Source organism: Oncorhynchus mykiss, chromosome 21, assembly GCF_057628025.1.
Source record: "Oncorhynchus mykiss isolate SJ-2025 chromosome 21, ASM5762802v1, whole genome shotgun sequence".
Taxonomy (NCBI): domain Eukaryota; kingdom Metazoa; phylum Chordata; class Actinopteri; order Salmoniformes; family Salmonidae; genus Oncorhynchus; species Oncorhynchus mykiss.
Window position 1 is genome coordinate 11,286,511 of NC_143042.1, and position 17,519 is coordinate 11,304,029.

General features: G+C 42.3%; 4 protein-coding genes across 13 annotated transcripts in view; 3 read left to right on the forward strand and 1 right to left on the reverse strand.

The window, feature by feature from the left end:
- Positions 1 to 34: 34 nt before the first annotated feature.
- Positions 35 to 8,417, forward strand: si:ch73-352p4.8 (cystine/glutamate transporter). 4 transcript variants are annotated; one of them, XM_021577051.3, is made up of 12 exons: positions 35 to 162; positions 4,001 to 4,127; positions 4,248 to 4,363; positions 4,459 to 4,584; positions 4,693 to 4,792; positions 4,882 to 4,926; positions 5,023 to 5,146; positions 6,874 to 6,977; positions 7,072 to 7,168; positions 7,289 to 7,438; positions 7,562 to 7,739; positions 7,885 to 8,417. In XM_021577051.3, the coding sequence occupies exons 1-12, from the start codon at positions 108 to 110 to the stop codon at positions 7,947 to 7,949; spliced, it is 1,287 nt and encodes a 428-aa protein (XP_021432726.3). In that variant the 5' UTR covers positions 35 to 107; the 3' UTR covers positions 7,950 to 8,417. The 4 variants fall into 4 exon arrangements, with proteins under 4 accessions (XP_021432726.3, XP_090069887.1, XP_021432725.3 ...); XM_090213761.1 differs by having other exon boundaries at positions 40 to 162; positions 4,248 to 4,359; XM_021577050.3 differs by lacking the exon at positions 35 to 162 and adding an exon at positions 223 to 868.
- On the reverse strand, positions 8,261 to 13,922 carry LOC110499966 (forkhead box protein M1). Of its 2 annotated transcripts, XM_090213756.1 has the most exons (9): positions 13,743 to 13,922; positions 12,518 to 13,020; positions 12,252 to 12,400; positions 11,818 to 12,012; positions 11,502 to 11,630; positions 11,268 to 11,324; positions 10,915 to 10,966; positions 10,618 to 10,787; positions 8,261 to 10,517 (listed from the first exon to the last, which is right to left on the reverse strand). In XM_090213756.1, the coding sequence occupies exons 2-9, from the start codon at positions 12,975 to 12,977 to the stop codon at positions 9,711 to 9,713; spliced, it is 2,019 nt and encodes a 672-aa protein (XP_090069882.1). In that variant the 5' UTR covers positions 12,978 to 13,020; positions 13,743 to 13,922; the 3' UTR covers positions 8,261 to 9,710. The 2 variants fall into 2 exon arrangements, with proteins under 2 accessions (XP_090069882.1, XP_021432717.1); XM_021577042.3 differs by lacking the exon at positions 13,743 to 13,922 and having other exon boundaries at positions 12,518 to 13,517.
- rhno1 (RAD9-HUS1-RAD1 interacting nuclear orphan 1) lies at positions 12,916 to 15,688 on the forward strand. 3 transcript variants are annotated; one of them, XM_021577058.3, is made up of 3 exons: positions 12,916 to 13,035; positions 14,300 to 14,502; positions 14,657 to 15,688. In XM_021577058.3, the coding sequence occupies exons 2-3, from the start codon at positions 14,320 to 14,322 to the stop codon at positions 15,416 to 15,418; spliced, it is 945 nt and encodes a 314-aa protein (XP_021432733.1). In that variant the 5' UTR covers positions 12,916 to 13,035; positions 14,300 to 14,319; the 3' UTR covers positions 15,419 to 15,688. The 3 variants fall into 3 exon arrangements, with proteins under 3 accessions (XP_021432733.1, XP_021432731.1, XP_021432730.1); XM_021577056.3 differs by lacking the exon at positions 12,916 to 13,035 and adding an exon at positions 13,909 to 14,105; XM_021577055.3 differs by lacking the exon at positions 12,916 to 13,035 and adding an exon at positions 13,967 to 14,129.
- A 78-nt stretch (positions 15,689 to 15,766) lies between these two features.
- LOC110499967 (tubby-related protein 3) overlaps positions 15,767 to 17,519 on the forward strand; it is a 34,367-nt gene continuing 32,614 nt past the window's right edge. For 2 of the 4 annotated variants that reach the window (XM_021577043.3, XM_021577047.3), the window contains exon 1: positions 16,090 to 16,992. In XM_021577043.3, coding sequence (XP_021432718.3) covers positions 16,970 to 16,992 — 23 coding nt within the window. In that variant the 5' untranslated portion in view covers positions 16,090 to 16,969. Of the gene's footprint in view, positions 16,009 to 16,089; positions 16,993 to 17,519 lie in introns of those variants that run through there. The other 2 variants (XM_021577044.3, XM_090213758.1) reach the window with 2 other exon arrangements.

Here is a 17,519-nt window from a genome sequence, read left to right on the forward strand (position 1 = left end):
CGCATGCACGCACACATACACACACACACACACAAACACATACACACTCATACTCAGTACAATGAATGCACCATGGCTTTGACCTGTCTAAACTGCCTTAATTACTCATGTTATTGAAGCTTGGGAAGACTACTGGCTTTGTTTCCTGCTTGTGCAGGATTGGTGAGTTTCTATGGTTACTGACTGTGCTGATTTGCAAGAACCAATGAGGGGGTAAAAAACAAGTTCAGGGGAGAGGGCCTTGTGCAAGTGTGAGGGTTATACTCGTCTACCCATTCAGCTCATACAGCTCCACTCGGCTTGTCTCGTCTCTTAGCTTGTCTCATCTTCTATGCTAGTCCTCTACATACAGCAATCTTCATTGGATAAATACAAGCAGTTTCAGTATAAGAAGAGAGATATATGAATTTTATAGTTTATCCATAAAGGGAATGACCATACTTTTGTGTTCTTAAAGACAAAATACTTTTTTGTTCACTTAAATGGACTACTTCTGTGTTTTCTTTAAACTGGAATGTGAAAGGATTTTTGCTGCTTAAAAGTAATTTTTGGTATTTGATTTATTCACTGGAACTTGTTGGTGTAAGGCTGGATATCTAAACAAGGTGTTCACACCTTCAAGGCTGCATAGGCATGGGCATAGATGGAATTCAGTTGAAGGAAGAGGGGGATGAGGTGAAGGAGAAGAAAGAAGATGAAGTGATCCACCTGAGGAGGACAATAGGTCTGCTTCCGGCTATCTCCTTCATCATCGGTACCGTGGTGGGCAGCGGCATCTTCATTGCACCAAAAGGGGTTCTGATGAACAGTGGTAGTGTGGGGCTGTCACTGGTGGTTTGGGCACTGTGTGGGGTCCTCTCCACCTTCGGTAAGCACCAACTGTCATTTTAAAAGAGGTACTGGGTACCTATGAGAGCAAGAGGAGCATAATTGTGATGTTTGAGAGTGGTAGTTGCTAACACAATATCCGTCTTGAAACATTTTTATTAGATATTCACACATCAGTCTGATTCAGTATTGTTAAAGGTCCAATGCAGCCGTTTTTATCTCAATGTTAAAACATTTCTGAGTAACAATTAAGCAACTTACTGTGATTTAAAAAAAGAAAATGGTTAAAAAGATACAAAAATAGCTTCTTAGCAAAAAGCAATTTATCTCGCAAGAATTTTGCTAGGACTGTATGGGAAAGGTCTGAATGAGGAGCCTAATTGGAGGAGCCTAATGGGAGGGATATGCAACCTGGAAACTAGCTGTTATTACACTACCTGTTGATGTAGCCAGGCATGGCAAAACAAGCTGACATTTCAGGCAGTCTTTTCAAACAGCTCTTACATTAAAAGGGCATTATCATCATTTTCACAATTTCACAGTATTATTCCAACCTCATAGTGTGGAAATATATATAAAACACAGGTAAATCATCCATTTGACAGCACTGCCCCTTTAATTCACAGACAGCACACAACATTCACTCCCCTAATGGAAGTTTAGGCTACCTCAGAGGTGTATTCTAGTACTCGCTGTATTTTCTTTGGCAATAAACTCTGCAGGATATATTCACTTAGTTGAATGATCTGGTCAAGGACCACAATCCTCTGGTATTTGCACATGCGATCAACCTTTGCACCTACAGTTGAAGTCGAATGTTTACGTACACCTTAGCCAAATACATTTAAACATTTCACAATTCCTGACATTTAATCCTAGTAAAAATTTGCTGTCTTAGCTCAGTTAGGATCACCACTGTATTTTAAGAATGTGAAATGTCAGAATAATAGTAGAGAGAATGATTTATTTCAGCTTCATTTCTTTCATCACATTCCCAGTGGGTCAGAAGTTTACATACACTCAATTAGTATTTGGTAGAATTGCCTTTAAATTATTTAACTTGGGTCAAACGTTTCGGGTAGCCTTCCACAAGATTCTCACAATAAGTTGGCTGAATTTTGGCCCATTCCTCCTGACAGAGCTAGTGTAACTGAGTCAGGTTTGTAGGCCTCCTTGCTCGCACACACTTTTTCAGTTCTGCTCAAAAAAATTCTCTAGGATTGAAGTCAGGGCTTTGTGATGGCCACTCCAATACCTTGACTTTGTTGTCCTTAAGCCATTTTGCCACAACTTTGGAAGTATGCTTGGGGTCATTGTCCATTTGGAAGACCCATTTGCGACCATGTTGCTTCAATATATCCACATAATTTTCCACCCTCATGATGCCATCTATTTTGTGAAATAGTTTTGGAGCAGTGGCTTCTTCCTTGCTGAGCGGCCTTTCAGGTTATGTCGATATAGGACTTGTTTTACTGTGGATATAGATACTTTTGTACCTGTTTCCTCCAGCATCTTCACAAGGCCCTTTGCTGTTGTTCTGGGATTGATTTGCACTTTTCGCACCAAAGTATGCTTATCTCTAGGAGACAGAACGAGTCTCCTTCCTGAGCGGTATGACTGCTGCGTGATCCCATGGTGTTTATACTTGCGTACTATTGTTTGTACAGATGAGCGTGGTACATTCAGGTGTTTGGAAATAGCTCCCAAGGATGAACCAGACTTGTGGAGGTCTACAATTATTTTTCTGAGGTCTTGGCTGATTTCTTTTGATTTTCCAATGATGTCAAGCAAAGAGGCACTGAGTTTGAAGGTAGGCCTTGAAATATATCCACAGGTTCACCTCCAATTGACTCAAATTATGTCAATTAGCCTATCAGAAGCTTCTAAAGCCATGACATAATTATCTGGAATTTTCCAAGCTGTTTAAAGGCACAGTCAACTTAGTGTATGTAAACTTCTGACCCACTGGAATTGTGATACAGTGAATTATAATTGAAATAATCTGTCCGTAGAAGAAGAATTACTTGTGTCATGCACAAAGTAGATGTCCTAACCGATTTGCCAAAACTATAGTTTGTTAACAAGACATTTGTGAAGGGGTTGACAAACGAGTTTTAATGACTCCAACCTAGGTGGACGTAAACTTCCGACTTCAACTGTATAAAGTAACTTTGACTTATCTTATTTAATTAAGATAATAACAGTTTCCTGTACAGGTTATTGTCACTACATGCCTCCACTATTATTTATACCATTAACATAATTTAAAACATTTATTATCATTCAAGTATATGAGTCCTTGCACAGATGTCCAAATGTTTACTATTAAACTGATGGTTTAATATACAGATGTAGGATCTTAATTTGAGCCAGTTTGCTACAGCAGGAAAAGGAGCAGGAAATGTGAATTATTATGTGGATTATAATTAATGGCCATTTTTGTAGGGGTTGATGCATTTTTCATTAGAGCAAATCAAGTCTGAAATGGAAATTTCAGTGGAAATTACAAACTTTAGATGCCTTTTTAAACCTCAAATACACTACAAGTTTGAATTTCCTGCACAGATTCTAAGCAACAAAATTCTAAGCAACAAGTGATCAAATTAAGATCTGTACTATTCATCAAGGTTGTTTATAGGGTAATAGCCTATGGCTGACCAAATAAACTGATGAAAATGGTAGAATGGGCTGAAAGCATGGGGTGGATGTGTGGCTGACCTTTCCCAGGTATTCCTCCAGTTTTATCTTTATTATACCACAGTTATAAGCACAGCTATAACTAGTGATATGCACTGAATAATGAATATTTAAAAAAAATCTGTTTCCTGAATGTATAGAGATAGTTATACAATAGAAATATCCCAGCCCACTGAGCAAAAACTTGTTGAGTCCACATGATTTCCACATCATTTCAACCAACAAATCCAATGTGATGGCGTTGAGTCAATGTGGAAAACTGACTGTATTTGAAAAAAGTCATCAACGTGCGGGAATTGAGCATTTTTTTCACTCAACTTTTCACCTGAATCCAATGACATGGTGAATTATGTTTGTGATTTCACGTTGAATTCACGTTAGATGACCACTCAACCAAATGTAAATCAAAACTTTATGTTGAACTGACGTCTATGCCCTGTGGGAGATGTGTCATCTGTCTCTGTCCTTTTTCCAGGGGCCTTGTGCTATGCTGAGCTGGGAACCACCTTTACAAAGTCAGGGGGCCACTACACCTATCTGCTAGAGACATTAGGACCGTTGCCTGCGTTCCTGCGTCTCTGGGCAGAGTTTTTATTCATCAGGTCAGCAGCCTGTATCTCCGTGTCTCTGGGCATACACTCTTAGAATAGTTTAGGAGACAGTATGGTTTACTACAAGTTTTTTCTAATACTTTAATACTGTACTCCATGTGGACTGTAAAGGCCAGCTGTAGCATCCTACGTGTCCCTGGCGTTCGGACGCTATGTGGTGGATCCCTTTTTCAGCCCTTGTGCTCCTCCCACAGCACTGATTAAACTGGTCAGCATCCTTGGAGTGAGTGAGTGATAAAATACAACCGATAAGACTTTGTGAATTGTTTGATTACTATGGTATGCTATTTCAACAAGGTTTATCTTCCTCCTCTCACTGTAGCATTTGTGGTGGCGATAAACTGCTGGAGTGTGACCCTGGCATCTCGCACCCAGGTCACGCTGACATTCATCAAGATGTTTGCCCTGGTCCTAATCATCGTACCTGGCATCATGGCATTAGCCAGAGGTGGGGTAGTGGTTTTGGTAGAGTTACATGATACACGATGTACACAATATACCCAGGACCCTATTCAGTCAAACCCTGCTAACTCGTTTTCCTCGCTCCCCTCCCCAGGACAGACAGAGAACTTTCAGAATGGCTTTGAGATTGATACATTAACACTGGATAAGCTACCATTGGCCTTTTATTCTGGTCTATATGCCTATGGTGGATGGTATGCAGTGCACACAAAAAAAATCCCATACCATACCATCCATAAAGAACTGTTAACTGATAAATGGACATCTTTTACTTTTTTTGCAGGTTTTATCTGAATTTTGTCACAGAGGAGGTCATTAACCCAAATAGGTATTTTACATTAAAAAAACAATGTGATTGACCAATTATTTACACACAAAAAATCAAGTAACCTCAAGTCTTTGATTGTCTGCTCTATTTTGTCAGAAACATCCCACTGGCAATCATCTTCTCCATGGTGACGGTGACTGTGTGCTATGTTCTTGTCAACGTGGCCTATTACACCATGATGACAGCAGAGGAGCTTCTTGTGTCTGACGCTGTGGCTGTGGTCAGTAATATGGCACCAGATGGTAAAATCCAAGAAAAGGAAAATAACTACATGTGAAATGAACTGCATGTGAGCCTCATACAGTGCCTTGCGAAAGGCCCCCTTGAACTTTGCAACCTTTTGCCACATTTCAGGCTTCAAACATAAAGATTTAAACCTTATTTTTTTGTGAAGAATCAACAACAAGTGGGACACAATCATGAAGTGGAACGACATTTATTGGATATTTCAAACTTTTTTAACAAATCAAAAACTGAAAAATTGGGTGAGCAAAATTATTCAGCCCCCTTAAGTTAATACTTTGTAGCGCCACCTTTTGCTGCGATTACAGCTGTAAGTCGCTTGGGGTATGTCTCTATCAGTTTTGCACATCGAGAGACTGACATTTTTTCCCATTCCTCCTTGCAAAACAGCTCGAGCTCAGTGAGTTTGGATGGAGAGCATTTGTGAACAGCAGTTTTCAGTTCTTTCCACAGATTCTCGATTGGATTCAGGTCTGGACTTTGACTTGGCCATTCTAACACCTGGATATGTTTATTTTTGAACCATTCCATTGTAGATTTTGCTTTATGTTTTGGATCATTGTCTTGTTGGAAGACAAATCTCTGTCCCAGTCTCAGGTCTTTTGCAGACTCCATCAGGTTTTCTTCCAGAATGGTCCTGTATTTGGCTCCATCCATCTTCCCATCAATTTTAACCATCTTCCCTGTCCCTGCTGAAGAAAAGCAGGCCCAAACCATGATGCTGCCACCACCATGTTTGACAGTGGGGATGGTGTGTTCAGGGTGATGAGCTGTGTTGCTTTTACGCCAAACATAACGTTTTGCATTGTTGCCAAAAAGTTCAATTTTGGTTTCATCTGACCAGAGCACCTTCTTCCACATGTTTGGTGTGTCTCCCAGGTGGCTTGTGGCAAACTTTAAACGACACTTTTTATGGATATCTTTAAGAAATGGCTTTCTTCTTGCCACTCTTCCATAAAGGCCAGATTTGTGCAATACACGACTGATTGTTGTCCTATGGACAGAGTCTCCCACCTCAGCTGTAGATCTCTGCAGTTCATCCAGAGTGATCATGGGCCTCTTGGCTGCATCTCTGATCAGTCTTCTCCTTGTATGAGCTGAAAGTTTAGAGGGACGGCCAGGTCTTGGTAGATTTGCAGTGGTCTGATACTCCTTCCATTTCAATATTATCGCTTGCACAGTGCTCCTTGGGATGTTTAAAGCTTGGGAAATCTTTTTGTATCCAAATCCGGCTTTAAACTTCTTCACAACAGTATCTCGGACCTGCCTGGTGTGTTCCTTGTTCTTCATGATGCTCTCTGCGCTTTTGACGGACCTCTGAGACTATCACAGTGCAGGTGCATTTATAGGGAGACTTGATTACACACAGGTGGATTGTATTTATCATCATTAGTCATTTAGGTCAACATTGGATCATTCAGAGATCCTCACTGAACTTCTGGAGAGAGTTTGCTGCACTGAAAGTAAAGGGGCTGAATAATTTTGCACGCCCAATTTTTCAGTTTTTGATTTGTTAAAAAAGTTTGAAATATCCAATAAATGTCGTTCCACTTCATGATTGTGTCCCACTTGTTGTTGATTCTTCACAAAAAAATACAGTTTTATATCTTTATGTTTGAAGCCTGAAATGTGGCAAAAGGTCGCAAAGTTCAAGGGGGCCGAATACTTTCGCAAGGCACTGTATATGCTCTCTGTTTATCGCAGACGTTTGCCAATCGTGCGCTTCACGGCTTGGCCTCTGCGATTCCTGTACTGGTAGCTGTGTCCTGTCTTGGGGCGCTTAACGGTGGCTTCTTTGGAGCACCCAGGTAATAATGCTGCACTCTCGTAATTCAGAAACATACACCTTGATGTACGCTTGGCTGGTTCTATTCACAAGACGTCTGTCTGTCCGTGGTGCAGGATGCTGTTCGTGGGGGCCAGGGAGAGACACTGGCCAGTCCTCTTCTCAATGATCCACATCCATCGAAACACGCCTCTGCCTGCTGTTCTGCTGCTGGTATGGTCTACTACTACTGCCCATAGTCTACCTTGCCAACCCAATTAGTCTCTTTACAAACATCTGTATTGGCTTTGCTTTCATGGTCCAGTTGAGATGTTTGTGTTGTCCTTCCTGCAGTATCCGATGGTGGTAGTGATGGTGGCCAGAGGAGAGATCTTCCAGCTGATCAACTTTGCCTCCTTCTCCCGGTGGCTCTTCATTGCCATGGCGACCATGGGGATGCTCATCCATCGCTACCGCTTCCCCCTCCACCCTAGACCCTTCAAGGTCGCTATGACTACTATAATTATCTAATGCCCCTTGTTTGGTACTTACTAGTTGGCTGTTTCTTGACTGCTTACCTAGTTGTATTCCTATGATCAGCTCATAATTCTATTCTATGTCTACTAGGTGCCGCTGGCCATTGCAGTCACCTTCACAGTGGTGTGCTTCTTTATCGTTGGGCTGTCTCTGTACTCAGACCCCTGGAACACAGGGGGCAGCTGCGCTCTCACCCTGTCTGGAGTCCCTGTCTACTACCTGACCGTGCACCGCTCACACCTGCCCACTCGATGGAGAAAGAGCTTCAGTGAGTCACATCCTTATCATGCCACTATAATGTCGTTGTCATCATACTGAATTACTGATAGCAGAAATGTCAGGCGAGGGTGGTGTTGTGTGGGATAGTTACAGCTGTTGTGAGTCACCGACAGGACTGTCTCTCTATTCTCCAGACTACTGCAGTAAGCAGCTTCAGATACTGCTGGAGGTGGCTCAGCAGGAAGTTCAGACCTACTAAAGACGCCTCTTTAATCACACACACTGACCAAACGGACACCCATGGCTGTGCCCTCCATATTGTATGTAGATGTGAACACCAAGGCATGTTAGTTAGATTTGGAAAATAATGAGCCGTTAACTCTACAGCATTCACTGCTGGGTAAGTTAGTTCTGCTGAAAAAAACCCAATGACTATTGTTTTTGTTTACTTGAATTAATGAGGTGTACTTTTGAATACGACAGATGTTTCGTGTTGATTATTTACATTTAAAATGACGATCATGAGCAAATGTCGCCATACTGGTATTTAGTACTCAACACAAAAAGAGAAACTGTGACGTATTCATTTATTCCATTTACATAGGATTCAGTAAACAGACATTCTTTTCTTAAACATCCTAAAAGTGACCCCTGTCAGTTTCTCCCCAAACCTCGTTCTGGGGTCTGTTGTACCGGTCATGTAATAAATACTGAGCCAGAATGTAAAGGTTCTTGCATATTATGTTGTGTTCATGCCCCTTCCAGTTTATCATACCTTCAATTATAATATGGGACAATAAACCCAGGACTGTGTGGAATCTAGTTAAAGTTAAGACATCTAAACCTAACCAATGTGAAAAGGAGCAGCAAAGTCAGCGGGTTTCACTGTAGTCAGCACACCCACCCAAAAAGAAAAAAGGCACTTTAAACGTTTACATTAACTAGTTTCCAAGACACCAGTACTGTAAAAAGAGGAAGCCAAGTCAATCACCAGCAATCCCATGCCATGATATTAAACACTAGCAGACAGGATGCTCCTCAAACTTTAACCTGAATGTGTCCACCACAAGCACAGCTAACAAACGAGCCAAGAAGAACTATAAAAAGCCATACATCGTTCAGAATTGGTCATATGCAAATGATGCAGTCTTCCTTTCCCATAACAAAGTAACAACTATGACCCTTTGATCAAGATAAAACCATAAACTCATTTAATGCATGTTTAATCTTCTAGCCAAAAAACTTCCAATGACAATTCAAACATACATTTTTAAAAATTCAAATATATTTCCCTTCTACAGACGGATGCAAGACATCACCATACTACTTCATGCTTTTACATAGTTTCTCACTCACTACTACCACCCCTCTTTAAAAAGTTCACAAAGCAGATTGGACATTGTCATGCCTAGAATAAGTTACAAAAGTGCACTAGAATAAGTGTTGACTTGGTCAATCAAAAATGGCATCTCCTTTGGGTGTAGACAGTCCTTGTTGTTTATTACTTTCTCTCATTGGTGGTTGATCTGTACATCATGTTACGTCCTTTCAGAGGTCCAATCAAATGGCGACTCGCTCACTTTCCGAGGAGGCACCACATCTTATATTCTAGCATGGTAGTGTCGGTCTCACTGGATAGTGATGATTTATCTATGTATAAATGTACATTTTAAAGAGCAAAACATATTCCAACATGTGCAAATTAAACATACATCAACATACAACTCAGGCATACTTTTCGGTTCCCTAGAAGTTCCTTCAAGACTATCGTGGGAGACAGTGAATTGTAATCAAAATATGGTCGCTTAAGCTTGTGGCATGAAACACAACCAAGAGAGAGGAAAAAGACTGGTTAGTAGTGACAAAAGCAACCAAAGACAAAGGTCAAATCTAAGTTAGAAAGAAAACTCCCACATTTACAGATTGGAAGACAATGTGAGCAGCTTGGGTAATGATGAGACTATGACATCCTCATCTAGCAAAAAACTTTGAAAGGGTTGCGCTCTCTGCTCGGCAGTGGCTACTTGAGTTCAGGGATGAGCTGAGACCAGCTGATGTTCCCCATACCCAGATCATCATCCTCCAGGCCAGAGAAGCTGATATCCACCAAGATCTTGCTCAGGCTGTCGTTCATGGTGTCCAGGACCAAGCCCTCCGTAAGGGAGCGGTTGGATGTGGAGGGACCCCCGATTTGGAGCTCTCTGGAGCAGCCCTGCAGACGCTCTGGCCCCGGGGAGCAGGTGCCGGTGGGGCCAGCCGCGGATGTGGAGCGTGCAGAGGTGAGCAGCTCGCGAGGGGAGTTGAACAAGGGCAGGTCCTTAAAGGGAGTGCTACTGAAGCTGAAGGGGGTGTGGTCATGGCGGTCCGGGGTGAAGCTGGGGCCGGGAGTGCGGATGGGGCTGAAGTCCAGCATGCCGCCTCTCTCCTTGCCCAGCGGGGTCACCCTCCAGGGCTCTAACAGCACAGTGGGTGGCTTGCTGGGGGTGGAGGAGGCTGGGTGGCTGCTCTTGATGGGGGTCTTGAAAGAGAACTCCCTGCAGGGGCTGTCAGGCTCCGGCCGGGGGTCGAGCTCGGCGTCCTGTAAGGCGGAGCCGTCGGAGGCCAGGCCCGAGTCGCAGAAGGTGCTGTCAGGGAAGAGGAGCACGGGCTCCTCGTTGGAAGGCAGGACGAGGCGCTGCTTGCGACGGGAGCTGCTGACTTCCTTCCTGGTGTTGGTCAGAATGGCCCTAGGGGTAACGGAGATCAGGGGCACACAGACCTGCTCCTCCTTCATCTCCTCAACTGGAGGAGCATACAGCATCACTGTGGAGGCATCACTGTACGTAACCTGCCAAACGCAGTCACAACATGTATTAATTTAATAATTATAGGGAATCAAGTAACCTCCAGCCACTTTACAATAAAAAAAAGGTATGGTGAGACTTTACCTTGGGAGCTATACGGACCCTCTTGCCCCCTCCTGAGGAGCTAGATTTCTGCTGGGGGGCAGAGAGGGGGAGCCGTGTGGACGAGGACAGGAAGAGTGACTGGGTGAAAGGCAGCTGGATGGGGACCAGGTAGGAGTCTGCACGAGGAAGAAGGGGCTTCATCTTCCTCTCTGAACATATGGATGGCAGGAAAAAAATAAGTAATGAGGCAACAGCTACACATCAATCATTTCCAACTCTCAAAGGTTTGGTAATCGTCCAGCTGCTTGTTTCCCCCCACATCTTTCCCTCACTCACCAGGGACACTGGCAGATGTTTTCTTGATGTCAGGAGCAATTCTCTTTTGTTGCTGCGGGAAACAATTGAGATGTTAACTTCTTATTCCCAACACAACTATTCTAATTGAAATGGTCCTTTCTCTTCTCAAAGACAACATATGAAGACGGCATGAGTTCGACCTGTGTAGGAGAAGTTACTATGTACTGTGACGTCTGCCTCTCTCTGCCTACACCTCACATCTCCCCTGAAATTAATTGTCAGCTTAATGAGCTAAACAAGAGCAGATGGAAAGCATGTCCTGTCCTCTCTCCGACTGTCCTGTCCTCCCTGACTGACTGCCACAGATGAAAAGAAGGGTAAAACGATCTTACATGTTGGTCACAGACCTGCATGGTCCGAGACGAGGTGGAAGTTGGATCAGACTCAGTCTGTGGGGTGGAAAATTGGTCAAAAGGGACAGAGTTATCATAAAGATAATAATCAAAAAGTAGATTTCAGAGTGAAGACAGTTATTTGCAGGCATTTGCCCTTTTGTGGAGTCCCATAGTTGTAATTGGCCAGCGACAAAATATGACTTAGAACAGAAAAGTGGGTAACATGCCAACCTTGTAAACCTGGTCAAGAGTAAGGCAGCGATTGGCCTCTGGGCGGATGGTCCAGTAGGAGATCTTGCCATCTTGTGTTGTCTCACGGATGAACATGTCATGCAGGGAGAGATTGTGGCGGATGGAATTCTGGCAGAGGAGCATAGACAATATCAAACTAAGAGGATGTGGCTTATGCCATTGGCAATTATACAAGTTTTTGTTTGGTGCTTAAGGGGTATTTTTCTGCTTCTATTGTAACATGATCTGGTCCTCAACTACTACAGTGGCACCAATAAAATCTTTATGTGACCAAGGGCTTATAGTGGATGTTTACCTTCCAGCCTGGCTTGGCCACCTTTCTGAAATATGGAAAGTGATCCTCAATCCAAGTGTAGATCTCTTTCAATGTCATCCTCCTGCTCTTCTTACTGTTGATGGCAAACTGAATCATTGCCATGTATGAGTAGGGTGGTCTCTCTGACAAGGGGTCTTTGACAACCCTGTGTGCTTCCATTCGCTCACTTTGTGACTGTGTGCAAAACAGAACAAAAAAAAAAGAGAGGTTGGTTTTGTTTGGCCTATTTAGATACTACTCTTTTAAGACTCAACATATGCAGCAAGCACACAGAGCTAATATCACACTTGAGTGCAACACTTGAAACATTCTAGATAAACATATAACACGTTGCCGGTGACACCCTCCTTGAGCATCACTGTTTACATACGTCAGTTGACAATCACACCGAGAAGCTAAAAGAGGAGCCAAACCTGGAGAATCTGTTGGCAAGTGTCATGATTCTCTTTGTTGGCAGCTTTCTTAGCAGGATCTGGGTCAAGACCGTCTGTATTCATCCTCCCAAGCCACTGGATGTTAGTAAGGCTGTCATCTAGAGGACTGCAATCAAGGTCCCTATTCACTGTGAAATAATAAAAACGGTGCGCATCAACAATGTTCATCATCAAACAGTTAATTAAACAACACTGGAAAAGTAGAGGGTCATTTAACCCAAAATCATGAAAGCAAATAAACATACATGGTTTAATTGTAGTCAAAGCCTTAGTATCCTTTAGGCAGTCCATTGTTGTTGCCTTCTCTGGCTGTGTGACAAGAGCCATGCTACCCCTACCAGAGCTGCAACCGCTCATATAGCTAGATTGACAGAAAGAATCTGCACCATCCTTGATACAGCCACCACCACTTAGAAGGATGAATTTGTTTGGTCCTTGAGAGCCACACTCCTTCCCCTTGGCAGTGAGGGCCCCAATTACACTCTGGAGGTCTGCAGTTTTGGGGATGACAACCACTTGTGTGCCAGGCATAGTGGGATGGTCCATGATACGGATGCCATCAGGAAAACACTGGCCACCTGAGGGTTTGGATGTGGATGCTTCCTTGTGTCGTAGTCCATCCGGCTCATCAATTGCTGGTTCATTTAGCTGAAAAGGAAGCTTCCTCCTCCTAAGGATCAGGGGCCTTCTTGGGCTCTGTCTCATTCTGCCCAGATTACAGAACTGGCCCTTTGACTTCACTTGATGTCTGAAGAGATAACAGGTAACGTTAAAGTTAGAATGTAACGTTACAGCCAAAACTACATTTTCCCTGGGGCAGACAAAGCTGGTTAGGTTTGAGCTAGTTAGCTATAATGGCTAAATGATAGCTAAACTGATCTGATGACGAATCAGGCGCTGACAACTTTCTACCTGAGTTGATATGCTGCAACTAAGTAAGCAAGCCTGTCGATGCAAAAGCTGTTAGTTCAAAAAAATTATCCAAGGTTCTTTTGATGGGCAAATTAAAGTAGCGTTGATAACAACGCTGAATTAAATGTATATCGGGTATGGATCACATCATGAACTGATATTTTCCATACTTGTGTTGACGTTACTCTAGTAACTTGCTAACCTAACTATAATGAAATCTATTTCATTGTATCAATTAAAAATAAAGCAGCCAGATAATTGTTACTATAGCTAGCTAGCTAACGATTTTAGAATAGAAATACCAGTCTTTCAAATATCAGCTATGGTTATGACGCAGTCTTCTAGAACATGATGGTGTTAGCTAAATTAGATAGTTGCTAATCCACGGGTTTATAGTTAGCTAGCTAACATACAAAGAAGGTAGAAAAATATTCCCCAAACTAAACTAGTAGTTAGTTAGATAGCGGTAATAGTTAACGCGTTTAGTTTGCAAGCTAACGTTAGTCCAGTTAATTAGCAAGCTAGCTAGCAACTTTAACCAAGTTGCATATCACAAACCTTCATATTATGGTGATGCAATGCGCTTTTGTTCTGGGTTATTTGACTCCTTAATTAAACAATGACAATAATCGAAAATGAAAGTTGACAGGTAGTTTGTATATCTCAATCTCCTTTCATTCAGTGTGAAAGTGAATGGGATTTTGAATTTTGGCGCAGTATTTGCGATTCCGGTCATGTGGTCTTTGCATATCCAATGGGTGAACCCAGTGGATGTGAAAACCAATCAGTGTTAACCATTATGTTAACGGCAAGACTTAGAGGACAGCGAAGCAAATGCAAAATGTTTGCCCTTTCTGATTCTGACATTATTTATTCAAAACATTGATAGCTAGCTACTTCTGACATGCAGTTTACACCCAGGTACGTCGTGTGATATACGAAGGCGTAAGTACTCTTCCATGTGTTCACTCTGTTATTTTTTGTTGTTGTAGCTAACTAGCTACTTAACCCAAAGCAAGCTATAGCGTTAAAACGTTTCTTATATGCCACATTTGTTTCATACTGCACTCCTTTAATACGTCATCATATATTTAACCTTCTCTTGATCCCATCAGCTCCTCAACCATGACCTCTGATGCCCCGTAAAACAAGAAAGAAATCTTTGCCATACTCACAGAAGCCGTCGCTGTTGTTTTTTGAGCCACCACTTGATGACGCCAGATACCACAATGTGCCTCAAGTGAGAGGCGCACTCAATCCCAAGTCATTTCTAGATGAGGAGCAGCGACAGAACAGCTGCACAGCCTGTAGTTCTTGGGTAATCACAGTTTATAACTGTTAATGTGTATGATGATGATCATGTTTTTAATGTAATTATTTACTATCTTCTGAATGTTGTCCTTTCAAACCATAGACTATAAATAATGTATGACAAACATGTTCAAAGATGTCTCTCACTCACTCAATTTCAGGTGAGTCCACAGTTTGATCAGTTACCGCCCCCTGCACCCAGAGGAAGGCGAGGGAGGAAGAAGTGCCTCTCTGCACCAAGCATTCTTGACAGGAGTTCTCACTTATCCAGAAAAGGTAGTGTTTGCAAGTTCCAAGCCTTATCCTTTCAGAGAAGGTCAACAGCCCAACCTCTCCATCAAAAGCATGCACATAGAAAGAAAGCTGTAGAATCTGCTCTTGGGGCCCATGAGGAGCAGCAGGGCTTGCAAGTTCATAAGCTTGGTTCTCTAAGTACAGAGTACCTAAGTAACCAAGATGAAACGGAGACACCAACACAGATAACTTCTCTCAGGAAAGGGACAGCTGAGAGGAGACGGTTGTCAGAGGTAACACCGGAAGATGCAGCATCAACCTCCAGCAGATGTGTGGGGGTCCTTAGAACGTCAGCTGCCAATGTTGCCAGACATGGCAAGAGCCCAACGTCATGCTCTGCTCAGACTCCTGCCTCAGCAACACACCACACCCCTGGCACGGACAATGTTTTCTCCCCAATTGATGTAGTGACTCCAGAGTTACACCATGATGGAAGTTCCTCCTTTCTTCGCCTCCTGTTGCCACAGCCGATGACCCCGCCACATACTGTGACTTCAGAGATTTTAGCAACAGACACCCCAGAGAGGGACTATGGAGTCAAGGTTACATGGAGGAGGAGGAAAGGGCTGATGAGGTTGCTGATGGACCGAGGTTATCTTTCAAGTGCAGAGGCACTAATTAGCATCTAATCAACATAACTGTAAATGTTGACATCATTTTACTATCATGTTCTGCAATTAACACTGAATTGTAGTTAACACCACATGAATAAATTAGTCCACTGATTGAAAGTGATATGTTGCAATAACTATAATATTATTGAGTCCACTCAATTGTTTTGCTGCTCGGAATAACGTTGTCCATGTGCAGTTGGTAGTTCAGCCCATTGTGGATGCGGCTCTGTCTAGGTTCTTGTTTTCTTTGTATCATGGGTCCACATTAAATCTTTTTTAAAATGGGTTGTTTTTCAATTTTACATAAATGCATAATGCATTTTTGTGGTGTGAGTGTTACAACACTAGCTAGTAACTTTTGGTATAAATAGAGGGGTCTATTTACTAGCTACATTTGTGGTAACATGGAATGCAGAGGCAAAGAAACCTGTCCAATCACTCAAGTCTATATAACCTGCCATCCAATAGGGTAGTCCGTTGTAGTCATGTGCGGTAACTAGGGCTGTGGGGAACAATTTTCCAAGCGTGTCAAGGAAAGTTGTATGCTGCACCACCAGCTGGGATCCATAGCAACCGTGGATAAACATGAGTTACTACAGCATAAGGTAAGTAAAACATGTGTATATATATATATATATATATATATATATATATATATATATAGTTCTTTGCCCATTATATTATGTAGACATGCAGTGTCCAAATTGCATGGGCGAAGCGTGTCTGGTGGGTGGTGCGCGAGACTAGTCTCACTTAACTTATTCAGAAGGCACTGTTGCTCGAGAAGACTGATGCTAGTTTGGCTAATGTTAGGCTAGCTAGCTAACGTTTCTTGCTTGCCTGAAGATAGCCGAGTACGCTGAGTGGTAAATCAATCATGGAAGATAATACCAAGCAAAAACTAAAATACATATTTTCCACAACTTGAAATGTAGCTAACTATTATATATAAGAATCAAGCAGAGTTAAACGCGTATCATTAACCATTTGGGCATCGTTTTATCGCGAAAGGGAAGCGTGAGTTGGTCAGTGAATTGTAGCTAGGAAAACCCCATCGATTGTTGGCTAGCTAATGTTAGCGTGCTTGTTAACGGTAAAGCAGAAAGCGCACAATTCTTCACGGATTGCTCGTAAACTTTTTAATATTTTTTTGTAACAGGAATGTGTTTGAAAATGAGGGAATCTTTTTTTTATTTTAACTAGCTATCTAGCTATAACGTTCCATCTGAAAAATGTCCAAATTGTATGAACATACATGTTGACAACGAAGCTATAACGACGTTATAAACATCTGTCAAGGCTCAAGTCTTGAATATGTTGGATTGCTAACGTTACATTATTGCGTCACGAAAGCCATCAGATGGGGAATATATTACACTCGATTTCTCGAGTTACTGTGTCTTTGTCATAGGAGCTTGCGCCATTCTCCTTAGAGACGGCATCGCAGAAATGTGGGTAGCTTGCTAAAAAATACAGTGTTAGGGCCTATGAGGGGGGGCAATCTTGGCAACATCACTTGGCACGGTCACTACCGAAGAAGTCTCCCGAAACGGAAGAAGTGACAGGATGAACAACATCAACAAAAGCAGGTGAATCAAGCTAATGTCATAGCATGATGATGGTATGGAATTGTGGCCAACATGGGGACAATCCGATGTTGATTAGGGTGTTGGATGGTTCAGTTCGTGGTTAATGATGTGATAGTTATGTGATAGGCTACATGGAGGCAATAGACAAATGATAATGTGTCAGAGTATGATTCTTATTTAACACTACCAGAACCATTGGGCATAACAGAATCAGTTGTCATAAACACAGTCATGACAGTTTGTCATTAAAATTACAACTGACTTTATACTGTTTATGACCCTGCTATTATGACAAACACTGTTCTTTTGAGCAGCTTAATGTGTTACACTAGCACCCACAAGTGAAATCCACTGCATTGCTTTTGCAATCTCATTTCACCCTGTGAAGTTGAGTTTAATTTAGGGATTCTTACTGCTTATTTCACCAGCAAACGTTTTCCATATGCTGTGCATTCCTGGTCAAAATAATGACACTCCACCCCCATATGATTGTGGATTGGAATGTAGGATGGCTGAATGTTATGAAT

What these genes read in the sequence shown, in the direction of transcription:
- si:ch73-352p4.8 (XM_021577050.3), top strand. Translation starts at nt 634, where the DNA reads ATGGGCATAGATGGAATTCAGTTGAAGGAAGAGGGGGATGAGGTGAAG. An exon ending in GCAGAGTTTTTATTCATCAG is followed by an intron (nt 4,128 to 4,247) that starts GTCAGCAGCCTG and finishes TGGACTGTAAAG; the next exon opens with GCCAGCTGTAGCATCCTACG. An exon ending in GGTCAGCATCCTTGGAGTGA is followed by an intron (nt 4,364 to 4,458) that starts GTGAGTGATAAA and finishes CTCTCACTGTAG; the next exon opens with CATTTGTGGTGGCGATAAAC.
- LOC110499966 (XM_090213756.1), bottom strand. Translation starts at nt 12,977, where the DNA reads ATGAGACAGAGCCCAAGAAGGCCCCTGATCCTTAGGAGGAGGAAGCTT. An exon ending in TGCAGGTCTGTGACCAACAT is followed by an intron (nt 10,967 to 11,267) that starts GTAAGATCGTTT and finishes TGTTTCCCGCAG; the next exon opens with CAACAAAAGAGAATTGCTCC. An exon ending in AACATCTGCCAGTGTCCCTG is followed by an intron (nt 10,788 to 10,914) that starts GTGAGTGAGGGA and finishes CCATATGTTCAG; the next exon opens with AGAGGAAGATGAAGCCCCTT.
- rhno1 (XM_021577058.3), top strand. Translation starts at nt 14,320, where the DNA reads ATGCCCCGTAAAACAAGAAAGAAATCTTTGCCATACTCACAGAAGCCG. An exon ending in GCACAGCCTGTAGTTCTTGG is followed by an intron (nt 14,503 to 14,656) that starts GTAATCACAGTT and finishes ACTCAATTTCAG; the next exon opens with GTGAGTCCACAGTTTGATCA.